At 37.3% G+C, this 12,023-nt stretch overlaps 1 protein-coding gene across 3 annotated transcripts; it reads left to right on the plus strand.

Moving 5' to 3' along the window:
- The first annotated feature begins 594 nt into the window (after positions 1-594).
- Positions 595-3,065, plus strand: LOC114455410 (uncharacterized). 3 transcript variants are annotated; one of them, XM_028436634.1, is made up of 6 exons: positions 598-1,032; positions 1,329-1,409; positions 1,701-2,018; positions 2,405-2,525; positions 2,607-2,637; positions 2,760-3,065. In XM_028436634.1, the coding sequence occupies exons 1-6, from the start codon at positions 1,017-1,019 to the stop codon at positions 2,862-2,864; spliced, it is 672 nt and encodes a 223-aa protein (XP_028292435.1). In that variant the 5' UTR covers positions 598-1,016; the 3' UTR covers positions 2,865-3,065. The 3 variants fall into 3 exon arrangements, with proteins under 3 accessions (XP_028292437.1, XP_028292438.1, XP_028292435.1); XM_028436636.1 differs by lacking the exon at positions 1,329-1,409 and having other exon boundaries at positions 595-1,032; XM_028436637.1 differs by lacking the exon at positions 1,329-1,409 and having other exon boundaries at positions 595-1,032; positions 1,710-2,018.
- The last annotated feature ends 8,958 nt before the right edge of the window (positions 3,066-12,023 follow it).

The following is a 12,023-nucleotide window of genomic DNA, read 5'->3' on the forward strand; positions in this document are numbered from 1 at the left end:
ATAACTGAGAAATTGTCCTTGGGCAAGACACTCAACCCTAAAATGCTGCCAATGGTCACTTGCGCCTCTGTGCCATTGGTGTGTGAATGTGAGTGAATGAGCTGATATTGTAAAGCGCTGTGGGACAACCTCAGTGGTAATAAAGCGCTATACAAACCAAATGTATCCAACATTTAAATGTTAACTATACTAGTATGAATGAGAGGCAATTTAGAAGCTTAATTTGCGACAAAAATAACTTTACGCTTGTTGAGGTCGACATTGAGAAACTGGGACATACTGATTATTCAAAGAAGCACAACATTCATGTAACTCCAGTTGGTTTGATTGGAAAATAATTCATAGTGGCATTCAAATGCTGCGTACACTGGAATTTTCATTTCCTTGTAAGTGCAACGATGAAATCCATCAGCGTTTATGTTCCTGGTATTCTTAGGAATGACATAGGACTTGTAACTGAGCACTAAACCGTTGGATAGAAATTATTTTTAACTGTATACTCTCAATTGGAGCAGAAAAACAAAGAATGCACCTGATGTGACATCAAAATGATGCCAATATATAAAGAGATAATGTGTTTGAAGCTATAAATTACTCCAAAAATACAAATTAGTAACAAAAATTGGTTATTCAAAATTAAACTCATTATTTAAAGTGCATTCATGTGATGGAAACCTTAAATAGTTCAAGCAAATCTTTAGGAAGTACAACATTCACATAATTTCTTTACACTGAGCCCCGAGGTGAGCAGTGGAACATTGTCTACACTCTTAAAGGAAATGGACCATTATACTAAGAAAGTCATTCTAGAATCATTTCCTGTGTGGAAACCATTGACGCTAAAGTGAGTGGGGGCTCCGGCCAGGTTTCAGACCTGCACTTCATATGCACATTGGCTTTAGGTGCCCTCGGTTTAGTGTGCACTTGTTCACTTAAACTCTTTCTTCAGTCTTGATTAAAAATCAAGGTGAAGTTTATGGACTTCAAAGTTATGAAGGGAAGTAGCGTGTCAGGTGATGATACTCACTGACGGTAAGAGAGGCTGCAACTTTCTGTCTGTTGTTCAATGCTCTTTTCAATGTATAGCTTCAGAGTTTTGTGTTTCATGTTAATCTATGTCAGTTCAGCCTATTATATGAAAACCAAAGCAAGCATCTGAATCAGGCTGTGTTGTCATGATTGCACCTCGTACACATCAAATATCAGATCAAACTGTTTTTCAAGAAAACTGCAGACAAACATCACAAAATGATTTACAGTTCTATGAATATAGGCCACAATACAGAACAATAAGCAACGCGTGATAATAAAACTGCATATATTTTAAGGTCGAATGGACAACTTCTCAAAAAACCGGAGCATCTCCTGGACCCGGATAAACTGCATCTGCAGCATTTTCCTAACAGCAGGTACCATAAAGTCACACAATATTCTAGATATATCTTTAATATTACAGAAGTTAAGGTTCATTGTCTTTAATACGTTTGTCTTTGACTAAAAAACAATAATCGAGGCAAAAATCCAAGTTTTGTCTTATTTGTTGGTTTTGAAAGGTTGAAACCGACTTGTAGTTTTACTTTGTGGCGTGCAGAAACGGCTAACAAGTCAGCATAACCATTGTTCATGCTACATGGAGCAGAAAATGTTCACGCACTCCTTCGCCTGAGGTGTGAGGTTCACAACTCTTTTTTAACTATCAGTTTTTGCAGCAGAGAAGCAGATAGAGATCTCAACGGTGGTCGGCTCCTCAGTGACACTGCACTGTGCCAATGATTCAACTGGCGACCTCACTGGAGTGACGTGGAGAACGGACAATTCTACCATTTTCACATATGTTCCAGACAAAAACTCAAATGTTTTGCCAATCGCCGACTTCAACAGAAAAATGTTCTTATCTGAGAGTGAGCTGTATGCACTGGTCATCGATAATGTCCAGAAGTCTGACGCCAAAAACTACACGTGTGAGATCAACACAAATAAAGGACTTTGGGAATTACGTTATGAAGTCATTGTTAAAGGTGAGCTGTAATTAATTTAATATTTGTATGTCAGACAAGATCAATATCGTTTCAGGTTACACAACCACAGTTTTGAATACAGCCTGAAAACAAATCAACTGAATTCTGAACAAACTGGATCTTTGCTCTCACACAGACATTTGGGTCTTCTTTATGTTTGCCATCAATGCTTTAAGCGAAGGTTTTTTGTTAAAGTCACATGATTATATCAGAGCAGGTGTGCCTTTTATACAGAAAGCTTTTGAAGCTTCTGCTGAGTCATAACATGAAACCTATCTTAAGCTTCTCGCTAAATTTTACACCACATGTTGGCTTCCTGTGTGAAAAAGAAAGGTACACTTGTGACTGTGGGTAAACTAAACTAAATCAACCATTTGTTTTTACAGATGAAGATGGGAGGAAAGTTGATTTCCTAATTCCGGTGTTTGCTACTGTTCCCTTTGTTTTCTTCCTGATGCTTGTACTTGCCTGGATCCTGCTGAGAAAATGCTGCAAAAAGCACAAGGAGTAAGTAAATATTTTCTCTTGCTGTATAACTTGGCTTCATTTGTCTTAAACTTCTAAAAGAAAACTGTCAATTCTTAACAGAAACGATGTGGTCTCCCCCGGTACAGGACAGGTAAATAAAATCCTGATGTGTGAAGACTGAGTCAGTCTGACACAAGCTGCAGCTAATGTATCCGCTAACGCTGTATATTTGACTTCTCCTGTGTTTTTATTTCTTCTTCTTGAATTCAACAGGATGCAGATTGTGTTTATGAAAACTACCTGGAAGGTGAAAAACGTGTCCAAGCAGTCATGATGATAAACGCAGACCACAGTGAAATTCGTGGGAATTATTATTAATGGAAACCGGCAACTGGTTCGGCGTATTTGTAACAATGATGAATACTTTTTAGAATTAATAAATCATCAAATAAAAGTCATTTGACAATGCTGCTGTTTTGAGAAGGTAAACCGTAAGTTAAGTGACAAAAAAATTAGTAACAGTTGCCAAACAATGGTCCAAAAGTGGCAGAAACGTGGCAATAAAAAAGTGAAAAGTGACAAAAATGGGCCAAAAGCAGTCAAGAATGTCAAAAAAAATTACAAAAAAGAGGAAACAGGTGGTATGTAATGGCAAAAAGGTAGCTTAAAAGAGCAAAATGTGGCAAACAATAGTAAAAAAGGCTAAAAATGTTGAACAAAAAAAGGCAAAATGTAGGAGAAAAGGCAACAAGTGTTAATGTGCAAAAGATTATTTGGATGTAAAGTGGCAAAAAATGGATAAGTGTCAAAAAGAACTAGCAAATATAGCAGCGATAAATGCCTTCTTTGCCGCGTCGCCTTTTCCTGCGCTGCCTTCGTCCAAGTTCATACAAAGACATAATATGAGTGAATTTTATACTATCAATGCATTATCATTAAAGGTGTAACAATACATGCATTTGTATTGAACCGCTTCGGTACAGGACGTTCGGTTCTGGTACAGGGTTGTGCACGGGTGAGTTCTCGGAACGGAAGTTGCGTGTGTTTACTTCTGCCTGAAGCTACATGTGCAGCCCATGTACGACATGGCTAACGCAAGAAAGAAACCAGAGCTGGAGGACCCTCCACATCACATTTGTATAATGTTACACCCCTAATTATTATTGATTTGTTTAAACAGAACAGTACTATTGATATATAAACTTCAGACATATTTATGATTTTTGCTGTTGTACTAACACATCCAAGAACATTAATGTCGTAGTAGTAGTAGCAGCAGCTCCAGGAGGAGTGTGTTAAAGTTTGAGCTGACAATTTTCAAGATTTGGCCAATTCCCTATTAACACAAAATGGAGTATCTTGATACAAAATAACGCGATAAAAAATAAAGCATGCGTCTTATTGACTTATTTGATCGAGAGGCCAAAACACAAGTTCTTGAAAAATTCCAAACATTATTCATTTTTATTTTTCCTCAATTTAAATTGTCTTCACTCTGTAGAGGGCGCTAACGCGTCAATTTTTGTTTTTTTACACATTGAGCTGGTTTAGGGCCGAGAGTTTAACAACTGAGTCACATTTGACTCAAATCAGTGTTTGTATGTGCAAATGGAAGCATTTTCCCAAAATTCACAACTGCGTCCTGCAAACACCGTAAAAGTTATCAAAAATCCTTCGATCACTTTCGGTGTCCCACTTCTGTAGATGATCTCCAGCGATTTTGAACCCCGTCAGTGAAACGCCTGAGGAGAAATGCGTTAAAATGCAACGTGCAATTTTCAATTCAAGATTCTGGACTTCCTGTGTATTTTTTGGCGTGGTCTTAATATTTTTTACTTGCTTGTCATGGTCTACTTCTGTGTCAATTTTCATGATTTTACGATTAATTAATTGTTTTGGCATTTCCTATCTCGTAATGCATTTTTGGCATACTTGGGGGCGCTGGCACGTCAAATTTCCTTTTTTAAAATCGGAAATAGCCAGAAATTAGAGAAGTGTGCGATTGAATTTTATTTACATTTTTGAAACTACATAATGGTTCAGTGGGTGAAAAGTAGGTGAGTTGGTTCCGACACCAGGAAAGAAAGAAAGAATAATCCAACCCAATAACAATGTGTCTCTCTTTTTGAGTACCATGAACTCTATATTTTTGGAAAGCGCAGGGGCATGCCTACGACATGACGAGTGTTCCTGGTCACTGACCAGCATGTGGTATTTGCATAGGCTCCGCCTCTTCCCTTGTAGTGTGGCCACTAAAAGAGCAAGAGGCCCTTCGCCAGCTCGTGGCGCATGGGCCTAATAATGGTCAAAAGGAAGCTAAACTCTGAAAAAACACAAAAAATTAAATAAAATCACACAAAGAAGTCCTGTACCATGGCTTAATATACAAAGTTATGAAATAAAACCATAATGAGTACTCATTCTCATCAATCACTGGTGTTTGATGGGAAATGTTTAAACGTTGATGAGCCCAACAGGATCTGTAGCATTTGGTGTAACCAAAACTCAGTGGAAGACGATTGAATGTGTCATCCTGGATGATTTTCATATACAAGTGATTATTCCTGATATGGAAACAGAAAATCCTTGAGTAAAATTCATTCTGAAAGTATTGTGTACAAATCAACATTAAGAGAATATACACTGAAAGAGTTGTCAGGGCAAAATTGTTAGTTATGTTTATTAACATATTTACTCATAGACCTTATTCTTTTTAAGGCTTTAAGTTGAGACTTTTCATTTCTGCTGTCTCATGTTTTCTGCTCTCTTCTCGAGGTCAGCTTCTCAAAACGCATCTTATCCCTCAGACACGGAGGCATCACACACTCACATGCCTACACACACTCACATAGTCACACATACACACCCAATACACATCCATTCATACACACAAACACCATACACGCACACACCTCCAACACTCACGACAATCAGGAGATACCAGAGAACTGGTTGTTTTGACCTAAAGAAGAAACTGTCTCTTTTCACTCTCTTCTTTCACCTCCTCTGTCCTCTTTATCTCCTGGGGGGAGGAGGGAGGGGGACTGAGGGGGAATATACGTGATGAGTTAGAACTGTGGGCCACTCGATCATCGGACGTCCGCCCGGGCGGTCACTAATTTTGTCCATCTTTGTACTCATATTTTTTTTTTTTTTTTTTTTAGTTTTATAATAAACCTTTTTTATAAAATCATCAATGCCTCGCCTGGACTCATCACTCAACCAGAGCAATAAATCATGTCTCCAAATGAGGTCAACCGCAAATTTGCCGTAACAGAGTATAAAATAGTTACGACAGCTAGTGTGCATGTGATTGATTTTAAACTAAATTAACTTGATAACATATCCAAGCATGGGATAAAAAGTTGAATCACGTCTGTATGCAGTATTACAAAAAAAAGGACAAATCAGAAGCTTTAAAACGTTGAAAAACAAGACTTTTATAGATATCTCCACGTCTATCTTCTCAGGATATATAGAGAAATTAAAGATGAAAAAGAGTGAAAAATGTTCACATCAGAGAGTGAGCTGTATGCACTGGTCTTCGATAATGTCCAGAAGTCTGACGCCGAAAACTACACGTGTGAGATCAACACAAATAAAGGACTTTGGGAATTACGTTATAAAGTCATTGTTTAAGGTGAGCTGTAATTAATTGAATATTTGTACGTCAGACAAGATCAATATCGTTTCAGGTTACACGACCACAGTTTTGAATACAGCCTGAAAACAAATCAACTAAATTCCTTTGCTCACACACAGACATTTGGGTCTTTATGTTTGCCATCAATGCTTTAAGTGAAGGTTTTTGTTAAAGTCACATGATTATATCAAAGCAGGTGTGCCTTTTACACCACATGTTGGCTTCCTGTGTGAAAAAAAAATGTACACTTGTGGCTAAACTGAACTAAATCAACCATTTGTTTTTACAGATGAAGATGGGAGGAAAGTTGATTTTCTAACTCCAGTGTTGGCTACTGTTCCCTTTGTTTTCCTCCTGATGCTTATACTTACCTGGATCCTGCTGAGAAAATGCTGAAAACAACACCATTTAAATGTTAACAATACTAGTATGAATGAGAGGCAATTTAGAAGCTTCATTTGCGACAAAAATAACTTTACGCTTGTTGAGGTCGACATTGAGAAACTGGGACATACTGATTATTCAAAGAAGCACAACATTCATGTAACTCCAGTTGGTTTGATTGGAAAATAATTCATAGTGGCATTCAAATGCTGCGTACACTGGAATTTTCATTTCCTTGTAAGTGCAACGATGATATCCATCAGCGTTTATGTTCCTGGTATTCTTAGGAATGACATAGGACTTGTAACTAAGCACTAAACCGTTGGATAGAAATTATTTTTAACTATACTCTCAATTGGAGCAGAAAAACAAAGAATGCACCTGATGTGACATCAAAATGATGCCAATATATGAAGAGATAATGTGTTTGAAGCTATAAATTACTCCAGAAATACAAATTAGTAACAAAAATTGGTTATTCAAAATTAAACTCATTATTTAAAGTGCTTTCATGTGATGGAAACCTTAAATAGTTCAAGCAAATCTTTAGGAAGTACAACATTCACATAATTTCTTTACACTGAGCCCCGAGGTGAGCAGTGGAACATTGTCTACACTCTTAAAGGAAATGGACCATTATACTAAGAAAGTCATTCTAGAATCATTTCCTGTGTGGGAACCATTGACGCTAAAGTGAGTGGGGGCTCCGGCCAGGTTTCAGACCTGCACTTCATATGCACATTGGCTTTAGGTGCCCTCGGTTTAGTGTGCACTTGTTCACTTAAGCTCTTAAGTCTTGATTAAAAATCAAGGCGAAGTTTATGGACTTTAAAGTTATGAAGGGAAATAGCGTGTCAGGTGATGATACTCACTGACGGTAAGAGAGGCTGCAACTTTCTGTCTGATGTTCAATGCGCTTTTCAATGTATAGCTTCAGAGTTTTGTGTTTCATGTTAATCTATGTCAGTTCAGCCTATTATATGAAAACCAAAGCAAGCATCTGAATCAGGCTGTGTTGTCATGATTGCACCTCGTACACATCAAATATCAGATCAAACTTTTTTTCAAGAAAACTGCAGACAAACATCACAAAATGATTTACAGTTCTATGAATATAGGCCACAATACAGAACAATAAGCAACGCGTGATAATAAAACTGCATATATTTTAAGGTCGAATGGACAACTTCTCAAAAAACCGGAGCATCTCCTGGACCCGGATAAACTGCATCTTCAGCATTTTCCTAACAGCAGGTACCATAATCTCACACAATATTCTAGATATATCTTTAATATTACAGAAGTTAAGGTTCATTGTCTTTAATACGTTTGTCTTTGACTAAAAAACAATAATTGGGGCAAAAATCCAAGTTTTGTCTTATTTGTTGGTTTTGAAAGGTTGAAACCGACTTGTAGTTTTACTTTGTGGCGTGCAGAAACGGCTAACAAGTCAGCATAACCATTGTTCATGCTACATGGAGCAGAAAATGTTCACGCACTCCTTCGCCTGAGGTGTGAGGTTCACAACTCTTTTTTAACTATCAGTTTTTGCAGCAGAGAAGCAGATAGAGATCTCAACGGTGGTCGGCTCCTCAGTGACACTGCACTGTGCCAATGATTCAACTGGCGACCTCACTGGAGTGTTGTGGAGAACGGACAATTCTACCATTTTCACATATGTTCCAGACAAAAACTCAAATGTTTCGCCAATCGCCGACTTCAACAGAAAAATGTTCTTATCCGAGAGTGAGCTGTATGCACTGGTCATCGATAATGTCCAGAAGTCTGACGCCGAAAACTACACGTGTGCGATCAACACAAATAAAGGATTTTGGGAATTACGTTATAAAGTCATTGTTAAAGGTGAGCTGTAATTAATTGAATATTTGTACGTCAGACAATATCAATATCGTTTCAGGTTACACAACCACAGTTTTGAATACAGCCTGAAAAAAAATCAAATAAATTCCTTTGCTCACACACAGACATTTGGGTCTTCTTTATGTTTGCCATCAATGCTTTAAGCGAAGGTTTTTGTTAAAGTCACATGATTATATCAAAGGTGTGCCTTTTATACAGAAAGCTTTTGAAGCTTCAGCTGAAACCTATCTTAAGCTTCTCGCTAAGTTTTACACCACATGTTGGCTTCCTGTGTGAAAAAAAATGTACACTTGTGGCTAAACTGAACTAAATCAACCATTTGTTTTTTACAGATGAAGATGGGAGGAAAGTTGATTGCCTAACTCCAGTGTTGGCTACTGTTCCCTTTGTTTTCCTCCTGATGCTTATACTTACCTGGATCCTGCTGAGAAAATGCTGAAAACAACACAAGGAGTAAGTAAAGATTTTACACTTTTGTCTTAAACTTCTAAAAGGAAACTGTCCGGTACAAGATCGGTAAATAAAATCCTGATATGTGAAGACTGAGTCAGTCTGACACAAGCTGCAGGTAATGTATCTGCAAACACTGTATATTTGACTTCTCCTGTGTTTTTATTTTTTCTTCTTCAATTCAACAGGATACAGACTGTGTTTATGAAAACTACCTGGAAGGTGGAAAGACAAGTGGATAAAACGAGGGCAGTGTGCCGACATTGTTCAGCTGAGATCGGGTATGTTTCCTGGAACACAACGAACATGCTAACTCACTTGAAACGGCACCATCCGAGTGCGAATATCACTGTGACAAGAAAGAAAACGTCCTTAGTGCAAATGCAGCTGACTTTGGCATTCAAGCAGCCTCTGCCGAGCAATTCAGATCTGGCCAAAGCTATAACAACTGCCATCGGAGTCTTTATAGCAGCGGATAAAAGCTGTTAACAAGCTGTGAGGAGCTTATTTTTATAATATTTCATGTATTTTTTGCTTGAGAATATTATTACCAGCAACAGTAGAGTATTTTTTTTTTTTTAAACTTTATTTTCATATTCTGTATAATGTTAAATACATTGTTGGTTTACTAAAGTTTCAAATAAACAACAAGCAAATTTATGTTTTGCATTTTGTTCCATACTGTACCGAAAATGAACCGAACCGTGACCTCAAAACCGAGGTACGTATCGAACTGTGATTTTTGTGTAATGTTACACCCCTAATTATTATTGATCTGTTTAAACAGAAATGTACTATTGATATATAAACTTCAGACATATTTATGATTTTTGTTGTTGTACGAACACATCCAAGAACATTAGTGTCGTAGTAGTAGTAGTAGCAGCTCCAGGAGGAGTGTGTTAAAGTTTGAGCTGACAATTTTCAAGATTTGGCCAATTTCCTATTAACACAAAATGGAGTATCTTGATACAAAATAACGCGACAAAAATGAAGCATGCGTCTTATTGACTTTTATGATCGAGAGGTCAAAACAAAAGTTTGAATAATTTTTATTTTTCCTCATGTAAATTGTCTTCACTCTGTAGAGGGCGCTAACGCGTCAATTTTTGTTTTTTTCCCACATTGAGCTGGTTTAGGGCCGAGAGTTTAACAACTGATTTACATTTGACGCAAATCAAAGTTTCTATGTGTAAATGGAAGCATTTTGGTTTTGGCCAAAATGCAAGTTATCAAAAATCTATAGATAACTTGATGTCCCACTTCTCTAAATGATCTCCAGCGATTTTAAGCCCATCAGTGAAACGCCCTAGGAGGAGTGCGTTAAAACACGTTTGCCCCATATTAAATTCTCTTCACTCTGTAGGGGACGCTAACGTGCCAATGTTTGTTTTTCCACCTTTGCTGTAACCAAAACTCAGTGGAAGACGATTGAATGTGTCGTCCTGGATGATTTTCATATACAAGCGATTATTCCTGATATAGAAACAGAAAATCCTTGCGTAAAATTCATTCTGAAAGTGTTGTGTACAAATCAACATTAAGAGAATAGAGACTGAAAGAGTATAAAATAGTTACAACAGCTAGTGTGCATGTGATTGAATTTAAACTAAATTAACTTGATAACAGATCCAAGCATGGGATAAAAAGTTGAATCACGTCTGTATGCAGTATTACAAAAAAAAGGAGAAATCTTTAAAACATTGAAAAACAAGACTTACAGATTTCTCCATCTCCACCTCCATCTTCTCAGGATATAAAGAAAAAAAGAAATTAAAATGACAATAGGTATTTCTAAAATTGTTTATTGAAGCATGAATTTCAAACATTAAAGAAAAGATAACTTTCAATTACATCAATCTCAAAGTAACAAACTCACACTAAAAGTACATATTAAAATAAATAAATAGAAAAAAGCAGAAATGACAAAAATCCAATGAAAAGTTACAACATATGTACGTGTTCCAGTAGACATGCATAAAATCAAATACAGAGAGGATTTAGTTGGAAAACTATAAGCAGATTATATTTCTTAAGCCCTAAAGCAATAATTCTGGTTCCAGAAACTCTAACTGGTGGAGAGACAGTGGCTCTCAGATGGGAAACTACTATCATATTTTTAGGGGATTTTCCATTGTTTGAACCCACTTGAAGGTCTTACGTACATGGAGCATTACAAACTATCTTCATGTGTACTTACAATATGACTTTAAAGGGGACATATCATGCTAAATCCACTTTTTTAGAACTTAAATGCTTTTTGTTGTATATTTAGAGTGTTTAGAAGTACAGAAAAGTTCAAATTAGTCTCTTCAGGTGCTCCGTTGATATCTTTATATTCTGTTTTGGTCATATTTTTCAATCTGTTTCAATTTTTCGATTCTCTATTACGTTTTTTGAACGATAACGTCACAGTATTTGCAGCGGAACTGCCAAATTAGGACATCGACTCCAGGCCCAACACTTCGAGCAATTTCGCTTTTATTTTGTAGTCCAAGCTCAAGGATGCTGAAGTTACGAGAGGATAAGTCAAAATGTTCGGTTGTTGGATGTAGTAACCCACACCCTTCATTACACCGTCTCCCAGCATCAGAACCTTTTCGAAAGTGCCTGGTTGAGTTTTATTTTTCACGGAAATGTACCCACATCTGTGGGTAAGGTCATATTTGTGTGCGCGAAGCACTTCAATGATGACTGCTTCAGCAACCTCCGCCAGTATAAAGAAGGATTTGCCGAAAGACTTTCTGATTGAGGGTTCAATTCCTTCTATCTTTGGAGACGACGAACAGAGCACTTCGGTAAGCTGTAAATAATGCTAAAAAGTGTGATGATAAGATGTCCCTGTCATTGTTTTGTTAGCATTAGCAGCTGCACCGTCTTCATATGTTAGCGCTGTGTGCTCGTTTTAGATCCTTGATGATATGGCCTACGTGATTTAATTGAAGTCTAAACTTTTCATTAGTCATTTCATTTTGCCGTTTTTGTCTCCGAAAAGACTGTATTAAAATGCATTTCGTGACGTTAGCTTGGCGTTAGCTCGGCGCTAGCGTTAGCTCGGTGCTAGCGTAAGCTCGGCGCTAGCGTTAGCTCGGTGCTAGCGTTAGCTCGGCGCTTGTGTTAGCTCACTTGTTAACATCCATATGAAGACGTTGTTCTGCAGGTTCATCATCTTCATTTTC

The sequence above is a fragment of the Gouania willdenowi genome, chromosome 21, assembly GCF_900634775.1.
Source record: "Gouania willdenowi chromosome 21, fGouWil2.1, whole genome shotgun sequence".
NCBI lineage: Eukaryota > Metazoa > Chordata > Actinopteri > Blenniiformes > Gobiesocidae > Gouania > Gouania willdenowi.

Bases quoted from the DNA above. Each gene is read 5' to 3' on its own strand.
- LOC114455410 (XM_028436634.1), top strand. The intron at 2,019-2,404 runs GTGAGCTGTAAT...TTGTTTTTACAG, and splicing joins TTATGAAGTCATTGTTAAAG to ATGAAGATGGGAGGAAAGTT. The intron at 2,638-2,759 runs GTAAATAAAATC...TGAATTCAACAG, and splicing joins TCTCCCCCGGTACAGGACAG to GATGCAGATTGTGTTTATGA.